A 21,127-nucleotide genomic window follows, 5' to 3' on the forward strand; every position below is an offset into this window, starting at 1 on the left:
GGCTAGGCTATGCTGGTCAGCTTTTTTGATGGGGGGGATCCCGGATCCGGGAGAGAGAAGCGGTAGAGGTTTTAAACTCATGGGTACACTAGCAATGGATGCCAGTCCTCCTGATTTGAGTGGGAACTGTCATCTATGGATGCCAGTCCTCCTGACTTGAATGGGAGCTTTGACTGACTATGGTTGGTTGCGGCTGTCAGTATGCCTCTTTTGCAGATTTCAAAATACAATCGCGGGAAAATCGTACTGTTTGGAAAGCAAATGCCTACTGCTGGAAATACTAATCTTTGTACAACCAATAGATTTTCTTTTTCTCAACACCCAATTTTTTGCTAACAGCAGAAATGTTTTTCAAAGTAACTCATCTTGAGATGGGCTAATGCCACGACGAGCGCATTGGCCATCCCCGTGAGTAGCCTACGGCTTCACCTTCATCATTAGGGGAGTCAGTGTGGCACTGGAAATGTTAGTTAGAAGCCTACTGTAGCATATATATATATATATATATATACACATATATATATATATACACACACACACTGTATATATAATTTCTTAGTCTGGCCCTGCATATTTGACACACTTTGCCACAGAATTGTTTGCAGGGCTACCAGTCCCTGATTAGGGAAAAAAAGCAGTGGAATTGCCTTCAAAATCCAGATTTGAATTTGAGGGTCTTAGTGTTCTGAATATTCTTTATCATGTTTTATCAATATTCACCCTTGTACCTCCCCTTGTAACCCCTTTCCAGAAACCCATTCTCTCCTGCCAGTGGCGCCATGCCCCCATGACCGTCCCCATGCCTGTGCCCTTACAACAATTCTCCTGGGCAATCCACTTGGTGGTGAGCGTGCCTAGGGAGCGGCAGGCCTCGGCGTAGGCAGCCAGCGAGCCGCACACCTGGGCCTTGTGGTGGTTGTAGCAACCGTCCAGGTAGCAGGACTGGTAGAAGGGCCTGGGGTCCAGCAGGCCGTGGCAGGGCTGGAAGAAGCCCTTCATCTGGGTGAGCTTCTGGCACCCCTCCTCGCCCTGGAGGCCCAACACAGCTGTGTTCTCACACGACTGGGCCAGCGCTATGTACTGGGTCTCATCACAGCTGGAGTGAGAGAAGGTGAAGAGATGGGAGGTAGAGGTAGAGTTTAGCAGATCCATCCATGCTTTTGAATGCACCAATGATACAATATGTTTCAACTAGCACCACTACATTCTCCATAAATCCTAGGAGATTCTGGACGTTGCTAAATAACCAGCAAACACATTTTTCAATGGCTTGGAGGAAGCAACAACACCATAGGGTGGTTTTTTAAAATATATTTTTTTTAATAGAACTGTCACTTTAACCACTAACTGTCTATCTCTCCCATGCCCCCCCCCCCCCCCCCCCCTTCCCCATGGCTCCTCTCCCCCTCACCTGTTCTGCATGCCATTGGTCTTCCAGCTCTGGGCCAGCTCCAGGGCGCTGATGGCCGGCTTCCCATGGGAGGTGATGTAGTCGTCAGTGGGGTCTCCGTTGAAGTTGCCGCAAAGGCCGCACACCTTACAAATAATAATACATGCTATTTTATAGCTCTCTTAGTTATTTTCTAAAACCCAAAGATGCTTCACAATAACCATGTAATGTTCTACATAATGCTTACCTAATGTTCTCCAACCATAAGGGAAAACAACAGCAAACCTTGTTTTGCAGCCGCTGGCCCATAGTGATGCTGAGCGTGTTGAAGCGGTTGTACCGCACCTGGATGTCCTGCGGCGTGTCGATGACCAGGAAGCCCTCCGATGTGGAGACGCGCGTCATCAGGCCCGTGACAAAAGGCAACGACACAGGAGTGCCGTTCACCTGGTTGGGGGGAGGACAGGCTGTGAGATTCATGCACTCGTGGTCAGACTTTTTAAGTACACACACACAAATAATTGTATGATATATGTAACTATACACATGACTCACCATCCAACCTCAAACTAATAAAAACACCCAAATTTCACATGTATTCTCTCCAAAATAAACAGATGATCGCGATGCAAAAATAAAATGCACCCGTTGACATCACCCCCACCCCAAATCATCTTCCTGCGGCCATGCACTCAACCATCCATCCAACCATCTAACCACCCTTTAATTCATCCATTAAATCTACCCTCAATCCCTCCCCATCACCTTCACGGTGCTCCCAGAGATCAGGATATTCTCCTCGTTAATATAGAGGTATGCATGGGAGATGGTGGTGAGGTTGGGCGTGCTCCACTTGTCGAAGTTTGCGATGAGCTGAAAGGAGAGGTCAGGTAGCTTGTGGCAGTTGGTGGACAGCACGAAGGAGCAGGAGGCAGGCAGGCGGAGGGACGCCCCGTCAAAGGTCCTGAAGACACCGCCACCGGACGCCACGCAGTGCTGCGAGCGCTGGGTGAAGCAGCCGCGCACGCCATGGCGCAGGGCGCACTCCTCCTCGGCCTTGCAGCGGCGCGGGTCACACTGGATGAGATTACGGCCGATGCACTGGCAGCGCTTGGTGCAATCACTGTTCCAGAACAGCTGTTTTGGCTGGAGGAGGGATAGCAGGGGGAAGGATACAAACCTAATGAACTCATTTTACAATATTTAAAAAAAAATGCCTTTCCTTGCTCACAAAATAGATTTAAATCCCAGTGGGATTTTACCTGTATAAATCAGTGGGGGAAAAAACTTCGCCTGTGCTACAGACGGCTCTATTGCTCTTCTAAGACACACCTACTCATTCAAGGATTTTTCTTTATTTTTACTATTTTCTACATTGTAGAATGTAGAAAATAGTAAAAAATAAAGAAAAACCCATGAATGAGTAGGTGTGTCCAACCTTCTGACTGATACTGTATATATATATATATATATGAAAAATCTGAAGGAAAAAATATATATAAATAAATATATATATATATATATATATATATATATATGAAAGATCTGAAGGGAAAAAAATATATATATAAATATATCTACCCTCAATCATGTTTGAACTTTTAGGAAACGTGCTGAGAATGTTTCAACGCCATTGGCACCATCAGACCAACTCCTTGAATGGCCTACTCCATGAAGTTTACACATGTGTCTAAAAAACATAATTTTCCTCAACAGAAAAAGTAAAAATATAGCTGGAGTGTGTCTTAAGTACTTTCTGTGTACTTTCACAAGCCATAATTGAAATCTTGCTTGTCACGTGTATATGAATGTCTGTGGAGAGAGACTACTGTCTGTGTGACTGACTCACCTCATAGTACTTGCCGTCGTTGTAGCAGCCACAGTTCTGGGGCCGGATGCAACCCTTGCCATTGAGGAAGTATCCCTGGTCACACTGGCAGCCCTCCACACAGTCTTGGGTGCACTCCCTCTGGCCACGGGCTGGGGCGCACTGCGGTTGGCACACTGACATGCAGCTAGAGTAGTGGCTGTTTGCTGGGCACGTCAGCACTGGGGAAGGAGAAAAATAACATGTCTTTATAATGAAAATGTGGGTTGCGTCCAAAATGGCACCCTACTCCTAGCATTATAGAGGGCATATGATGCCTTTGATTGAGACACAGACATGATGATTACATGATTCATTTACCTGGCATTGGTTCTCTGGACAGATTACAGTTTGGGTGCAAAGTGGAGGATAGATGCAGAATACATACATACAAGAACAAACATTAAAATATCAGTTGGTTATTCATTTGACAGCGTAAAGCTGCTGATTTGTGATTCATCTCTCCTTCCATCATATGACTGAGAACTCCATGTAACCTTGGTGAAAGTATCAGTTGTTATTGTTGGGCACTAACTTCGAAACTCCTGAGGGTATGGACATCTACTGAGTGAGAAAGGGGAGTGCAGAAAGTTTACATTTTGTAAGAACATGCTATTGTTAAATCTCATGTATCCTATGGAGAGGAGGAGGGCAATGGTTATGGTTTCAGTCAACAGATAAGGTAGGACAGGCGTGAGTTGGGGAGGAGTGAGGAATTTTGGCCGAGGTCAGGTCAGATGAGTTCAGGTCAGATGAGGTGAGAAAGAACAGGCACCCCTAAAGTCCTGTCTAGCAAACAGAGATGTATTGGTTGTCCAGATGTGCAAGGAGGAGACTCAGCATAGGAGGAAGGTATAAATATATGTGCTTGTGTAAACATGTTATGTCTTTGCAGCTGTTTGACCCAGTGGGTGAATAAACTTGGTTTGAGCTTTGACCAGTTGTCCGTTAGTTTTTCACTCTGTTTGTCAGAACCTAATATTATCTAATAGGCTATTACTACTGAGGAGTAGTTCCATGTAAGATAAGCCTCCACCTGGGCTGGAGAGAATTAAACTCAACTCAATCTACTTGATTCATGCCTCAATTATTATTGTGCTCACCACAGGGTGTGTCACTCCTCCAGCCTAACACACGCACTCCCTGGGTCTGGCATGTGCTGGTGTAGATCTGCAGCCAGTTGCAAATGGTCCCCGAGGCACCCTGGTCCAGGCATGTGTCCTGCAGGCAGTTCTGGTAGAAGAACGCCGGCGCCACCTTGCTGTGGCAGCGCGCAAACACACCGCCGCGGTCCACGATCAACCCGCACAGACGCACTGCCTCGGGCTCCACAAACAAGTACAGCCCCTCGCCCAGGTGGAATCGGATTCCTGTGTAACCCCCGCCATCAACATTGATTCCTCCTCCCTCACCATCTTGGGCCACGCCTTCCACGTAAGCGTCCGTGACGAGTAAAGGGGCATCGATGGCACCAAAGCCTCTCTCGACCAACCCACAACGTGGGCACGAGTCGCCACAGCCCACCTGGCAGAATGTGTCTTGCTCAGCCCAGGCCATGCCCCAGTTGCTGGTGGTGAGTGCGGGTGGAGAGGAAAGTGGCATGCCCTGGCACAGGCCGCAGGTGGCTTTGTAGAGGCGTCGAGGCAGCGTGAGCAGGAGCAGGGTGTTCCAGTCGAAGGCAACTTTCAGGCCAAAGTCCGTCTCCACCACCAGCTGCATGCCGAAAGTGAAGATGTGGACCTTCCCCGGCCCCAGCTCCAAAGGCAGGTACAGACGTTCCTTATTCACCTGGGAGAGAGCATGGGAGAGTGAGTCATGACTGTTTGTGTGTGTGTGTGTGTGTGTGTGTGTGTGTGTGTGTGTGTGTGTGTGTGTGTGTGTGTGTGTGTGTGTGTGTGTGTGTGTGTGTGTGTGTGTGTGTGTGTGTGTGTGTGTGTGTGTGTGTGTGTGTGTGTGTGTGTGTGTGTGTGTGTGTGTGTGTGATATAACTAGCAAGTGTGAGTGTATAGGATTGAGTGTGTGTATTGTGGTTCTCCTCAGATCTTTGTGTAGGTTTGTGAACCTTTTCCAAATGTCGCTCAGGTCAGCCGTTCCCCTGAGCCCAATCCAGCCTGATAAAAGATGCCGATGGAAATAAGATCCGCCCTGAGCCAATCAAAGAGGAATTCACTCTTTGCTCCGCTATTCTATCGGCTTGATTAACAAATAACTCTCCCTCACACGTCTGTGCGAGATTCACAACACATCAGTCACACTGGAAGGATGAATATGCATTGAAATGAAAAGTGTCAAGACATAGTAAGAACACATTTCTCCTGTCTTTTTTTCAGTTGGATTGAAAAGCACTGAAAAGCATTGGTAAGATTCTTGGCCTGTTACTTACAACACGTGGTTCTTCCTAATAAGGTCTAACAAGACTGACTGTGCCCCAGGCTTTACACCCTACTGAGTGGAACCGAGACAAGTCAAACCAAATTTTACTGAGCTGGCCTAGTTACGCATCCACCATAGTTTCTGGAATCGTGATTAAAAGGACAATGGGAAATGAAAATATCTGAGCCAGTACAGTACAGTTTAATTCAGGACAGAAAGGTAGTGTGAAAAGTGTATAATACACTCACTGTGATGGTGTGTTTGTAGCTCCGAGACACCTCAATCTCATAGCCGTAGACTTCCAAGATGAACCCCCTCACCCAGATGGCTTGCCCCGTGTCCCTCTCCTCGTTCCGGGCTGACAGCTTGAAGCGAGGGAGGTCGGCGCTGGTGCTCGTCCTGGGTCGGGTGGCGGTGCTCTGGTCCATATCCTCCTCTCCCGCCACTCCGCCGTTGCACCTCGTTGTAGCCAGGATCAAGGTACAGCTACTCTGCAGCTCGAAGGGCACACCTCCGAATGGCAGAAAGTGGCTGTAACCAGCGGCAACGCACAGCGCTTCGGTGCGCGCCTGGCAGAAGTAGAGGCCCTCAAAGCCCTCCTGGCAGTACTCACCCTCCCGGCACGGTGCCAGCGTGCAGTAGACGCTGTTGTCCGAGCCGTTGCAATAGCAGCGCTCCTGGCACTCCCAGTCATTCCAGAAGATCTGGTTGGTGGCCAGCTGCCGGCCCCCAGAGCTGATGCAGCCGCAGTCGTTGCGCGCCACGCACTGGCCGTTGTGGAGTGCAAAGCCCTCCCTGCACTGGCAGCCCTCCTGACAGGGCAGTGGGCACAGCTCGGCGGGCTCGTCCAGGCCGGCGCAGGTCAGCGGGCAAGCACTGGTGCACTCATCGAAATAGCTGTTCTCCGGACAGGGCAAGGCTGCGGGAAGGAGAGCGAGGGGTGGGCGGAGAGAGATGAGAGTGGGGTAAAAGACAAATAGAGAGAGAGAGAGATAGAGGGACCGTAACATAAAGTAAAAGAGAGTGAGAGAAAAGGGGAGAGACATAGAGAGAGGTCGGGACAGAGATAGAAACAGAAACAAGAGAAAGGGCTATTCAGAATTAGCAGAGCCAAGGTTTGGTTAATAAAGGAAAAATACACAATCAGTCCATCACTCAACATCACTCCAAGGTGGTGGCGAGGGACTAACTCACGGCAATTGGTAGCACTCCTCCAGGCAGCAAGGCCCACCTGGGCATCCTGACAGGCCGAGGCATACGCCTGCAGCGAAGAGCAGAGCACCGAGCGGTTTCCCTCCCGCACGCACATGTTGTACAGGCAGTTCCGGAAGAACGGCGAGGGGTTGACGGCACCGTGGCACGCCAGGAAGGAGCTGTTCCCCGGGTCGTTGATGTTGCCACACATCCACGGGCTCTGGTAGAGCCGCAGGTCCGTGCACATGCGGTACAGATTGTCGCAATCGCCATTGCACGTCAGGTCGTCAGCGATGGCCCGCCAGCCGTCAGTGAAGAGTTCGAGGGATTCGGCCAGCCGGCCGTTAGGCAGACGGAGATCATCGCTGGCGTTTCCGTTGAAGAGACCGCACAGGCCGCAGGTGGCGTTGTAAAAGAGGGTAGAGAGAGAGATGTTGAGGAGGCCCTGAAGGGTGTAGCGGACTAGGACCAATCCGCTGGATTCCACCACAGTAGCGTTGCCAGGGGCGCGGTAGATCATAAGGGTCTCCAGTGGGTGGACATAAGGCAGTAGTACCAGCTCACCGTTGAGCTGGGATTTAGACACATCGTAACATTATGTCATGGAGAGGTAGTAGCAGCAACATTCAGTCACTGTAATGTACAGTAGTGCAGTGATATATCTGTCACGTAGTTACACATTTTCAATCAGTGAGGCTGGTCTGAATGGATCTTTTCATTCATCTAGTAAACTCATAATTCACATCGCTTCCTGTCTCACTCATCAGCATTGCAGGTATTTATATGGCAGGGGTTATAAGGATACCTTGTCAGCATGGCAGGTATTTATAGTATAGTGTCTTAATGTTAGCACGTCAGCACAGCGTCACGTCTCTTCCTCCTCTTCTATTAGCAAGCGTGTGGAATGTCGTTCACCTATTAACTTCCGCCTATGAGCATGGCACACTAAGGCAATTCCACCGCTGTTGCTGATTAACCTACTCACTCGTGCAATAATCACTATCTTTCTTTCAACCAATGGGCATGAATCTAGGGGGGGTATTTATATGTCGACTCAAACCTTGTTGTTTTGCAGCAACAGTCGTCCAATGACCTATCTCCCCACCACCACCAGCATAATAACCTTAAGACCCGTCATTAGAACTCTTTTCCCCCAGCATGGGGCAACCTGTCATCAGAATCTTGCTCTGAGGAGCATTCCTCGGAGACAAAGCCTATACCAAACTATTCAATACAATTCCTTACTATATTATCTCTGTTGTCATTCAGTTAAGCCTGTACTCAATTGAACTACGTATTCCAGCTAAATTACTTTGAGAAAGGTATTCATCTCTTGATGACAGACTTTCAGGGCCAGTTTCCCAGACTCATATTTAGCCTACTCCTGGTGTAAAATAATGCTAAATGAAGTTTCTCCACTGAAAGTGATTCTTAGTCCAGAAGTAAAGTTGCCCTGGGTCCAGTGGAGGCTGCTGAGGGGAGGACTGCTCATAATAATGGCTGTAACGGAGCGAATGGAATGGCATACAATAAAATGGAAACCATGTGTTTGGTACTATTCCACTTATTCTACTACATCCATTACCATGAGCCTGTCCTCCCCAATAAGGTGCCACCAACCTCCTGTGCCTGGGTCTGGAAAACCTACCCACAATGTAGCACAATATCAATGCTCAGAGAATCTTTACACATACTTTTGTATGTTTACTTGTCTGGAGACTCATGCATTTTCTCTCAATCGGACTGAGGTAGCACCAAAATAGCCTGGTCCCATACTGTATATTTGGAATGACAATGAACAAATATAGAGAAAAGTTGGCTAAAGCACAAACAGACTGGAGCACCAGGCTATAATACTGACCTTTACTGTGTCAAAGTCCGATCCACCCATCTGGGCCTCCAGGTTGGCCACCCTGACCACCACGGGCCGCATCCAGTACGGACCCTTGTTTACCAGCCGCCGGCCCATCTTTACTTCCACAGCAGACACGTTGGCCGGCGTTGGCCCACACGACCTCAGCAGGTAGTAGGAGCTGTCGTCCGGGAAGGGCATGGAGGTCCCGTCGAAAGAGGCTGTCACGACATTCTGGCCCAGAGAACACACCCCTTCCCTGCGGGGGTAACAGCCCAACAGGCCGAACTCTGTCACACACACCTCGCCTTCTCTACATGAATCGTTGAAGCAGGAGACTTCGCCGTTGGGTCCACAGACGCAGCGCAGGGTGCACTCTCCACCCTCGCCGGCAGGGCCCGCCCAGAAAGTGTCGTTGAGAGGGTAGTAGAGGCCTTCACGCTCGCAGCCACAGTCCTGGTGCCGGACGCAACGGTTGCCACTCAGCACGTATCCCGGGTCGCACTGGCAGCCCTCTGTGCAAGGGTGGGTGCAGTACAGGTGGGAGGTGAGGTCCGAGCATGAGGCGGCGCAGGCACTGGTGCACACCTGGTAGTGGCTGGACTCAGGGCATTTCAGGGCTGGCAGCCAATCAAAGGAGAAATAGGATGTTACTGTATTTAACAAATCATATTAACCTAAGATTATGCTGTTATGTGCTACATGATTACTACTGTAAGTTACATTATGATATTAACCACATCTAAGGGACAGATCGACATTTACTGGGGGGAGGGGTGGTCAAAAATAGGGGAGGGTTGTCAAACTGCCGCAACTGACAGTTGAATTTGAGGTGAGGAAGACCGTTTCAGGCCTACCAGAGTTACTAATATCTAACAATATAGTGCTTATCTTTATACAAAATATAAGGATAGAACATTTACAAATTACCCTCCTTCTGTATGTCTATATCTGTGTAGTAGACGCAGTAACCATCTGACATAAAGAAATGCATGTCGGTGTCGTAGCATGGTACCTGCATATCTCTATCTCTCCGGGGTTAGGCCTAAGATTCTCTTCCGAAGCCTATAGGCCTTGCAATGCCCTGACACATTTAGTGCTCAAATCTCTGACAGCTAAACCGTGAGGTGGACAATTATTGTTTTAGGAAAGTAGCCTAAAACCCCTTCAAAAAATAGACTATAAAGTGTTGCATATGCTACACATCGGAACACAAGGAATAGTGATTTTGTAATTTGTTATAGGCTGTTTTTAAGGACACGTAAATGTGTCTCATTTGTCCAACATCCCTCGTTTATTGATGGTGCTGGCTGCGCCAGGTTGAATTTGAATGCATATGGATGTCCATAAAATTTCTCAAATGTTCGGTAAATTAAAATCTTCCCTGTCATGTTGTCCGGTGCCAAATTTTCCTAAAGGAAACTCTGAAATAGCATATTGTTTTTATGAATATTTTAGAATATTTGCATGAAAATCTGTCGCCAATTGGATGGAAACCTAGCTATAGACATGCTGAAGACTCTGGCAAGTTTGCTAGTCCAGTGTCACTTTGATTATGTCTGCACATCATGGTTCACCAACAGCCCCAAACATCTAAAGAATAAGCTACCAGCCAAACAAAGTTGTAAGAATTGTACTTAAAATCACCCCTCATACTCATCTGAAGGTTGAGCATTTATTCATCTCTATATCTATGTAATTATATATTAATTATGTAAAAAAATAAGTCCCGCAATCAAAAGTTTGGACACACCTACCCATTCAAGGGTTTTTCTTTTTTTGTACTATTTTCTACATTGTAGAATAATAGTGAAGACATTAAAACTATGAAATAACACATATGGAATCCTGTAGTAACCAAAAAAGTGTTAAACAAATCAAATTATATTTTATATTCGAGATTCTTCAAAGAAACCACCCTTTGCCTTGATGACAGCTTTGCACACTCTTGGCATTTTCTCAAACAACTTCATGAGGTAGTCACCTGGGATGCATTTCAATTAACAGGTGTGCCTTCTTAAAAGTGAATATGTGGAATTTCTTTCCTTCTTAATGCGTTTGAGCGAATCAATTGTGTTGTGACAAGGTAGGGGTGGTATACAGAAGATAGCCCTATTTGGTAAAAGACCAAGTCCAAATTATGGCAAGAACAGCTCAAATAAGCAAAGAGAAACGACAGTCCATCATTACTTTAAGACATGAAGGTCAGTCAATACAGAACATTTCAAGAACTTTGAAAGTTTCTTCAAGTGCAGTCGCAAAAACCATCAAGCTCTATGATGAAACTGGCTCTCATGAGGACTGCCACAGAAAAGACCCAGAGTTACCTCTGCTGCAGAGGATATGATCATTAGAGTTACCAGCCTCAGATATCGGCAATTAACTGCACCTCAGATAACAGCCCAAATAAATGCTTCACAGAGTTCAAGTAACAGACACATCTCAACATCAACTGTTCAGAGGAGACTGTGTGAATCAGGCATTCATGGTCGAATTGCTGCAAAGAAACCACTACTAAAGGACACGAATAATAAGAAGAGACTTGTTTGGGGCAAGAAACACGAGCAATGGACATTAGACCGGTGGAAAACTGTCCTTTGGTCAGATGAGTCCAAATCCTTTGGGTTCCAAACGGTGTGTCTTTGTGAGACGCAGAGTAGGTGAACAGAAGATCTCCTCATGTGTGGTTCCCACTGTGAAGCATAGAGGAGGAGGTACTTTGCTGGTGACACTGTCAGTGATTTATTTAGAATTCAAGGCATGCTTAACCAACATGGCTACCACAGCATTTTGTGGTGATACGCATTCCCATCTGGTTTGCACTTAGTGGGACTATCATTTGTTTTTTCAACAGGACAATGACCCAACACACCTCCAGGCTGTGTAAGGGCTATTTGTCCAAGAAGGAGAGTGATGGAGTGCTGCATTAGATGACCTGGCCTCCACAATCACCCGACCTCAACCCAATGGAGATGGTTTGGGATGAGTTGGACCGCAGAGTGAAGGAAAAGCAGTCAACGAGTGCTCAGCATATGTGGAAACTCCTTCAAGACTGTTAGAAAAGCATTCCAGGTGACTACCTCATAAAGCTGCTCGAGAGAATGCCAAGAGTGTGCAAAGCTGTCATCAAGGAAAAGGTTGGCTACTTTTTTGGTTACCACATGATTCCATATGTGTTATTTCACTACTTCACTCTTCACTATTATTCTACAATATAGAAAATAGTCAAAATAAAGAAAACTCTTGAATGAGTAGGTGTGGCCAAAAACATTTGACTGGTACTGTACGTATTTCTTTTACTGACAAATAAAATCAATCAATCCAAACTGTGCAGCGGCCAATTGATGAATGGAAAGAGACATCTGTTACAAAATACCAAAAAGTTTAATGACATTCGGAGATTGTCAAGCCAAGCCTTCGATACTAGGTAAGCCTACAAGGTAGGGAGGGATATTATTTCTGTTTGTCAAGATTGACATTGTCTATTTATTGTGGTGTTAAAAACACAAACCATGATATTAAAGTGCCCAAAGTCGTTATGCTTTGTTTATTGGTCGTGTGGTGCATTGGCACAGAAACCTGTTGGTGGAAAATTAATTGGATATATTTTATACAATTAAATATGGCATCAAAATGTTGAAAATCTGATTTCCCCCTAGCTGATCAGTGTGTGCAGCCGACTCTGATCGTAGTGTAATGAAACAAGCAGGGAGAGTGAGCTCGTCTGTGGTGGTCGGCCAGCCCTCAACCTTCTGGCCCGTAGCCCTGCGTGGCATCGACTGCGCCACAAAAGCATGCTGAAGTGGCAAAGTTGATATCCACTTTTATAAACACAGTTATTGTTATTTGTGGTCATAAACATTATTTTCAGTTAATTATATGGGGGGAGGGTGTTCAATTTATTTTACGGTAAAAGGGGAGAGTCATGTGAAAATATTTTAAACTTTGGGGAGGTGTGCATTTTTTTTTATGACACTGAGTTGGACCAGCCCCTCCCACCCAGTACATTTTAGATCCATCACTAACAGAAACAGTAGGTCATTTATTTTAAGGATAGGTAGCTATAAAAATGTCCAAACAAAACCATTTCTACCCAACATATAGATATACATCGGGACAGAAGAGCACCCACCACAGAAGGTGTGTGACCTCCAGGTTCGTATGGTGACCCCCAGGGCTTGGCAGGCTAAGGCGTAGGCCTGAATGGCCTGACAGAGGGTGGTAATGTTGTCCTTGTTGCTGCACATGTCGTAGACACAACTGTAGACAAAGGCCGTTGGGTCCACCACTGCCCTGCAGTCCCTGAAAGGCCCGTCCGTCTTGTTGATGATTCCACAGTAGTCCGGACGGAAGTAGAACGCCTCGGTCAATGGTTCACAGACACTGCAGTTCTGGGCACAGCCGTCTGTGCAGCGCCAGTCAGCGTCCTCCGCCCGCCAGCTGCCACCCAGCGCCACTACGCTCTCGGCCAGCGAGCCGTCGGGCAGCACAGGGTCGTCGGCAGGATCGTCGTTATAGTTACCGCACAGGCCGCATGTGTTGTTGAAGTAGGAGCTGGGCAGGGAAATGGAGGCGTAGTGCTGCCCATCGTAGGTCACCAGGAGGCCGAAGTCGGTCTCCAGGGCGACGGCCATGCCCGACTGGTACACCCTGACTGCACCTAGCTGGAGTTGGACTGGCAGTGTCTTCATCAGTCCATCCACCTTGAAAAGGAGAGGTAGGAGATTCAGGGCAGATTATGCAGTACAGTACCACATAAACACCATATTAGATTAGATAGCCCAACTAACAATTCTAGAGAAAGATAACTTTTTTGTAATGTTACCTGTAATGTTCCCCAGATGTTTGAGTGTTCAGTTTTCTGTTAGTTAGGGGAACATTCTATGTCTGTTAGCAAAAACCTCCTGAGAACCTATTTAGCATGTCTTGGCAAACATTCCCTAAATGTCAAACATAATTTACACAGAACACGGTTGCCATGTGCTCAGAACATAATATATGCATTTTCTAGACATGTTTCATGGGAATATTTCAAGAAAATGTATTTGTATTAGTAGCAGGACTTCACCTGATGATCCCAAAGAAACGTGCCCCCCCCCCAAAAAAAATTCACATTACACATTTCGCCTTGTAACTGTTGCTGAGCCCATCAAGGCCCTGATTGGTGAACCACTGATCCATTCACAGCTCTTTGTCTGTTGACAATGTTCGGGACACAGTGCTTTCAACTTACATATTTGACACTCTTTGAAAAATATGATAATATTGTGCATGTTCAATTAAACAGTAATTATTATTCAGCATGTCCTCACCTCGGAATTTGAACTCACAACCTCTTGGTTCACGGCATTCAGATAGTTATGCTACGCCTCCATGGCTGTGTCAGTTAGCAGTTAATCTGAATATTCTCTCATCATTTATTTGATGTACTTATTTCAGCAACGTTAGGGCTTTCTATATAGTGGTCTATTGTTGGTGGGGCATTTTACCTGGTTTTAATGTTACTCCTCAATCACTATGATCAATAAAATAGTTTTTCTTGAGTGCACTTTAAGAGATTTACTTCAAAGTGCATTTCAAGCAGACGATGGAGAGATGCTCATGCAACGGAGTTAAGAACATGCCTTAACCTCATTCCACAGCTAGCTTGAAATAATTTGTGCTCAATGGGTAATCCTACAGGTTCCCATCTTTCATTGAGAAACACATTTCTATTAGATCAATTACGGGTGCTGTAAATGTTGCCAAATAATGACATTAACATACTGTATACTGCTAATAATGTGAGTGTGACTCCCCTAGCAGGTGACAAACCCAGGCCACAAGCACCAATGACAAATGCCCTAACCACTGTCCCAATAAGGGATAACCCTAGAGCAGGTGCTTATTGAGCCAGTATAGTCTGGCACTGTCCAGACTATACAAACCCTAACATCGTCTTCCATCTGGATAGGTGTAAGCAATAGGGTGAATACACTTTGAAGGAAATCTCAGCTCTGTTAAAGGCACACTCAAGAAAAACTCTTCTTTTAAAAAAAAATAATTGCGATTCAAGAGTAACATTAAAACAAGGTTATATGCCCCACCAACATAAGAAAACTATATAAAAGCCCTAACATTTCTGAAATAAGTAAATCAAATGAATTAAGAGAGAATAGTCTGATTACACAGACATGGTGGCGTAGCAGATACATCAGAAGGCTGTGAACCAAGAGGTTGTGAGTTCAAATCCGAGATGAAGACATGCTGAATAATAATTGCTGTATAAATGAACATGCACAATGTAATCATGTTTTTCATAGTGTGTCAAATATGTAAGTTGAAAGCACTGTGTGTGTGTCCCGAAAATGGTCAACAGACAAAGAACAGTGAATGGATGACAGAGCCTTGATGGGCTCGGCCACAGTAACAAAGGATGCTGTGTAATAATGAAACAATTGGGTTTCTTTGGGACCATCAAGCGACGTCCTGACGGCTGATACACAGGAATGTTCATGAAAGGTGTCTAAAACATGAATATCTTATATTCTGAGAAGATGTCAACCATATTCTTTGTATGTTTGGTGGGACGTTGATGGAATATTCCTATGAAAACATTAGGTAATGACCTAATGAATCTCTTGGAGAGCGGTACACAGGATCTGCTGGTCTTACCTGTCAAACTACATGATCAGACCACTGTTATGTACCTAGCCTCCCAAAGGCACAACATCTGACCTATAACCATCTGACCTATGGCAAACTGACAAGACTGTGTTAGCCTGCTGAGCTAAAACCTAGACATCCCTACATATTTGTCCTCCTTGGAAGTGCTGCTCTGCTCACCTGTATTGTGCCCTGGCTGCCCTTAGGCAGGGTGACTCTGTGGTCGTACACCTCCACAGTGACATCTCTCAGCCAGGACACAGAGGCCACGCCGCGGTTCTCGTTCTTGGCCTCCACGCTGAAGAAGGGCAGGCCAGCCACCTCCCAGCAGGGCCGAGCTAACAGGTAGGAGCAGGTGCCCTGGAAGTGGTAGAGGAAGCCATCAAAGGTGTGGTAGTGAGGGTCGCCGAAAACCACACAGGTGCTAGTGCGCGTAGACTGGCAGTAGAAGGCATCCTCCTTCTGCTCACAAGTTTCCAGCTGGCTGCACGGCGCCTCCCGGCAGAGCACCTCGTTGTCCATGTCCAGGCAGCGGCACCGCTGGGAGCACTGGTCGGACAGCCAGAAGATCTCACCGCGCCGATAGAACCGCCCTAGGAGAAGATATGGACATTCATGACTATGGGTCTCCCCAGCCATGATGTTTTTTAATATGGGGACTCATGCTGTGTTATGAGGAGAGTGATTGAAGTTTACAGAAACTGTCTACATGCACTTGACTAGTACCTAGACATTTGAACCGAGACATTTGAACAGTGTGTCAAGTCTTTGTTATGTTATACTTTTTACCCACCATTGTAACTGCAGCCATTGGCAGGGTCTATCAGGGCAGTGTCTACACGGAAGACCCACCGGCCAGGCAGGTTTACATTGGTCGTCCTCTCGATTTCAACCACGGCATTGGAACGGGACCCAGGCAGGTTGAGGAAGTTACCGATTTCTCCTCCATTAAAACCTGACTGGAGAGGGTAGAGATTGGGAAAAGGCAAGTGAGGAGGTTATCACTTTCATAGAGGTGGGAGGCATCAAGATTGGTCTGCTGTATTTTAGCTATATCTGGGAGGTTGTGATTGGTCTGACATGTTTTAAGGGTGGTATATGGGGCACCATGATTGGGCTGATGTGTTTTAGGGGTGGTGTATGGGGCATCATGATTGGACTGATGTGTTTTAGAGGTGGTAAGTGGGGCGCTGAGATTGAGGGGATTCGATTAAGCTATGCCCGTCAGGTGACCGGGTGAGGTCGGTGAGGAAGGTGCGCCCTGAACAAATCGAATGGTAATCTGTGCCGCTCTGTCATATTGTCAACAATGCAGAATGGTGCATTGTACAACATCTATTTCCCATAAAATATAGATTCAAATTTTCAAACTAGTTAAGAATTTGTCAGATAAAGTCAGATAAAGCATTTTTTATCAAAAGCAATCAATTTTGCATGTGAAAACACAGAACCTTACTCATTACTCCACGCGCTTAACCAACATCACTTTTGTTTTGTGCCGACGGCCAGAACGGGGCACCTGGCACACACACGGGAGGCAGTCCGGTTCCAAATCAAATGCAATCAACGCTAACCCGGTTCACCCGGGGCATGCCAGAGGCATTAATCGAATCCCCTCATTGGTTTGATGTGTGCCAGGGGTGGTATATGTAGGTTATCAGGATCGGACTACCTGTGCTGTGCTACCACCCAAACCAGTCAGAGGGTCTCCGCCACTGGCTGTGCCTGTGCTCCAGTTGATCTCTCCATAGTTGAACATGGAAAAGCATGACAGACCGTCCGATATCAACACAGCCTGAAATGTGTTCACCTATAGAGAGGTGAGAATGTGCAAGCATATGGTAAGTTCAATAGTGAGACAAAACAAAAATTCACCACCTGGTAGAATTTACCTTTTAACATAAACAAACAACCCCTATTAGACTAAACAAATACTTACCCAGAAGTTCAAAGATATTTCAACTTGAGATGACTACATATGAAAAGTTACTCTCAGTTCTGCACAAGCATCACACAGAGACACATGATTAAAAACATTTTTTTGTAGGATAAATGGTACTATCAGTGGCCATCGTCCGTGTGCATGCAGGTGTTTTGTGTGTGGAGCAAATAGCAGTCCCTGGGATTCGTGATTGTGGTTATTTTACCGGGGTGGTCTGACTGCCTCCGTAGAAGGTGACCTGGTGCCAGGTTGTGATGAAGATCCAGGTGGCTGTGAAGGTGGGCATGTTCTTAAAGTACTTGCGGATGTCTTGTGTGGCCCGCTCCAGTAGCTCTGGGTCTGTGCTCTCACGGTAGTACACGTCTCCGCGGATGCCGTTGTGCACGTCTGCCCATAGTGGGGCAATGAAGGATCTGCTGTCACTCAGGGGGAAGGCCTCGGGGGTGAACTGGCTCACCTGTACGTCGAAGGAGATCACACCGTTGTTGTTGACCTGCAGAGATAGAGAAAGAAAGGGAGGCACGGTGTCAATTGATTTATTGATGAACAGATTGATGATCAAAATAACAATTATTGGTTAGATGGATGATATGGTGGATCAACATTTCTCTCTTATGAGTTGGGGATATTTACTGGTATGGAAGGAAAGAAGGGGTAAATGGGAGCTTACATAGATGGAGCGGTAGGTGTTATTGAAAAAAATGAATGGCATGAGTATAATTATTTCAGTGGAACTCCCATCATCCATCTTGGGTGTCTCCAGATCTCGGTAGGTAGGCCCATAGGGGTACATGATCTCCTGAGAAAGAGCTGAATGAAGGGGAAGACAACTGTCGTAACAGATCTAGCAAAGAATGGGGAACAACTGTTCATAAACATATAGAGAGACTACTCATGTAATCTGATACATTTTGGTGATTTCAATCAAGATAAGAATAAAGTCATGCTTGTTTAACCAGAAAGAAAGGGAAAATAACATATGTCTTCTAAACATACACAACGTTCACTCTTTCGTAACAGTCTATAACACAATGATCCTTGAGCAATTTGCTCTGATCTTATATCTCTAGATAAGATACAGAATCAGAATCGGAGCCACGTCACTCACCTTCTCTCTGAGAAAAGAAGCTGAAGAGGTGGAAGAGAATGACTGGAGTGCCTGGTCTGATCATTCTAGATGGAGGAAATAGACAGAGAAGGGATTGAAGTAAGGCCACTGAGGACAATGAGAGTGAGAATAATTAATTGAGGACAAGGCATTTAATGAGAGGGATTCAGGAAGGTGTTGTTGATTTAGTTTTCCGATTGTTCCAAAGCCATAGACCCACAAAACCTCATGAACCACATCACCAGCAACTTGAACCATATATCTTCTAGGAGGCTGATACCAAAAACGTGTAAGAGTGACTCACAGAGACAACTTCTCATAAAAAAAAAACATTTAACGAGAGCACTGGGGAACGAGAGACAACCGGCCAGCCGGTCGAAGATGACATGTAACTTCTTTAAGATCAGTCTCCCAGGTCTCCCGTGGGGGTACCCCCCGCCCCTTCCCTCCGCCATGGTGGCCCCATTATGGGTTCAGGAACAATGTGTCAGGATCACATTTACCTTGAGGTCCCGTGTGAGTGGACCAAGCCAGGAACCCTGCGGCCCAACCCAAGCTGCTCCAGTGTCTCTTTGTCTGAGGAAGGAAGCTAGGCCTGGGACCTCATTACCACGTCTGTTTAGGAGCCATGCCTTGTTTGCTAAAGAGAGGGCAGCGTAAACAGCGGAGCACCGATGGCTTTAATTGAGCTGGCTTGAATTGCCAGGGTCCTTACTTTGGCCCTCGCGGGTCGTGTTGGTGCCTGGCTTGGCAGGTTTTCTACTGCCAAATTATACTGAAATAAATATAAAATGCAACATGCAACAATTTCAAAGATTTTACTGAGTTACATTCTCTGTCAAAACCTAATAATACAACAGTAGCTAAGATGGGGAGAAGTCTGTCCGTAATAAAGCACTGCTCTGCCTTCTTAACAACACTAGGTCCTTCAGGCCCTGTTCAGTAGTGTGGTCAGGTGCCACAAAGAGGGACTTGGGAAAATTACAAGTTGCTCAGAACAGGGCACCACGGCTGGCCCTTAAATGTCCACGTACAGCTAACATTAATAATATGCATATCAATCAGAAGTGTTGACAAACCGAATGCACTGAGCTGTCTGTTTTAACTACTAGCACACAGCTCGGACACCCATGCACACCCCACAAGACATGCCACCAGAGGACATTTTGTATTGTAGATATGTAGTGGTGTAGATATCTTTGTAGATTGTAGATATCTTTTATATGTAAGTGCCTTAATGTGTTTGGACCCCAGAAAGAGTAGCTGCTAATGGGGATCCCTAATAAATATAAATGGGTGATATATCTGGTGAGTATACAGGCCATGGAAGAACTGGGGCATTTTCAGCTTCCAGAAACTGTGTACAGATCCTTGGGACTTTGCATTATTATGCTGAAACATGAGCTGATAGCGGCGGATGAATGGGCCTCAGGATCTCATCATGGTATCTCTGTGCATTCAAAATGCTATCGATAAAATGCAATTGTGTTCGTTGTCCGTAGCTTATGCCTGCCTGTACCTTAACCCCACCACCATCATGGGGCACTCTGTTCACAACGTTGACATCAGGAAAACGTTCGCCCACACAACGTCATACACGTGATCTGCAGTTGTGAGGCCTGTTGAACGTACTGCCAAATTCTCTAAAATGTGTAATGGAATTTTAATGTTTGTGCTTTTCTGATAACACATTTCTGTGTTCTATTCATGTGCTGTTCTAATAAACAATTTCTGTGTTCATGAGAGTGACTGATTTAACGAATCCTCAGTATGCCCAGACCTTGTTTTGAGAACGAACTAAAGATATCTCAATTTCAAGGTCTCAGCTTAGAGAGAAGTCTCGTGAGGTACTGGTCTGTCACATGTTACAAACCAGTATCGGTCGCTCACATGAATGAAACAAAACGGTAATGATTAATTAAATACGCTAAATCATGCAAATATAACTTGTCTGTGTATAGTCGTATATAAGACAACTCCTGGGACTGCCCAGGAAGAGCTCCTGATTGACATGTGTACTATGGTGCACTGAGCTGGTTGGAACCTCTCCAGCACGCTGACAAATAAAGGATGATTAATTTAAGATTGACTTCGAGTGTCCCAGTGTAAGAATTGGAGGCAGCTTTTGGTAGAGAAATGAACATTCAATTCTCTGGCATCATCTCTGATGGACATTCCTGCAGTCAGCATGCCAATTGAACACTTCCTCAAAACTTGAGACATCTGTGGCATTGTGTTGTGTGACAAAACTACACATTTTAGATTGTCCTTTTATTGTCCCCAGCACAAGGTGCACCTGTGTAGTGATCATGCTGTTTAATCAGCTTCTTGACATGGATGAATTATCTTGACAAAGGAGAAACGCTAACGAACATGGATGTAAACAAATGTGTGCACAATAAGCTTTTTGTGCATCTGGAATATTTAGGGGATCTTTTATTTCAGCACATGAAACATGGGACCAACACTTTACATGTTGCATTTATACATTCTATACTGAACAAATGTACTGCCAAGTTGATCTAAGGGACAAGACCTGATCTAATTCAAAGCAGTATTTGATTGAATGTTAGTAGAATGTTAAATTAATGGTTGTCATAAATTGAATGTAAAAACAAAGTTTACACTTGCGTCCTGTCCAGAGCTCTAAAATAAATACATGTATAGCACTGGTGCACAACATAAAATCTACGCGCACCAGAATAATTTGTAATGTTTATTGACTGAAATGTAGCATTAATCAAATCTAATTTTTG

The 21,127-nt window shown here is 45.7% G+C and overlaps 1 protein-coding gene across 1 annotated transcript in view; it reads right to left on the reverse strand.

Annotated features, from left to right (window-relative positions):
• Positions 1 to 18,435, reverse strand: part of LOC120031659 (alpha-tectorin-like) — a 32,399-nt gene extending 13,964 nt beyond the window's left edge. The window contains exons 1-16 of the mRNA XM_038977458.1: positions 18,372 to 18,435; positions 17,934 to 18,073; positions 17,469 to 17,756; positions 16,994 to 17,131; positions 16,115 to 16,280; positions 15,502 to 15,914; positions 12,809 to 13,379; positions 8,686 to 9,296; positions 6,862 to 7,395; positions 5,879 to 6,442; positions 4,361 to 5,045; positions 3,240 to 3,439; positions 2,156 to 2,536; positions 1,676 to 1,837; positions 1,412 to 1,536; positions 816 to 1,096 (exon numbers count right to left, since the gene is read on the reverse strand). Of these exons, the coding sequence (XP_038833386.1) occupies positions 816 to 1,096; positions 1,412 to 1,536; positions 1,676 to 1,837; positions 2,156 to 2,536; positions 3,240 to 3,439; positions 4,361 to 5,045; positions 5,879 to 6,442; positions 6,862 to 7,395; positions 8,686 to 9,296; positions 12,809 to 13,379; positions 15,502 to 15,914; positions 16,115 to 16,280; positions 16,994 to 17,131; positions 17,469 to 17,756; positions 17,934 to 18,073; positions 18,372 to 18,435 (5,323 nt within the window). The remainder of the gene's footprint in view (positions 1 to 815; positions 1,097 to 1,411; positions 1,537 to 1,675; positions 1,838 to 2,155; positions 2,537 to 3,239; positions 3,440 to 4,360; positions 5,046 to 5,878; positions 6,443 to 6,861; positions 7,396 to 8,685; positions 9,297 to 12,808; positions 13,380 to 15,501; positions 15,915 to 16,114; positions 16,281 to 16,993; positions 17,132 to 17,468; positions 17,757 to 17,933; positions 18,074 to 18,371) is intronic.
• Between the last annotated feature and the right edge of the window lie 2,692 nt (positions 18,436 to 21,127).

This window comes from Salvelinus namaycush, chromosome 3 (assembly GCF_016432855.1).
Source record: "Salvelinus namaycush isolate Seneca chromosome 3, SaNama_1.0, whole genome shotgun sequence".
Classification (NCBI taxonomy): Eukaryota; Metazoa; Chordata; class Actinopteri; order Salmoniformes; family Salmonidae; genus Salvelinus; species Salvelinus namaycush.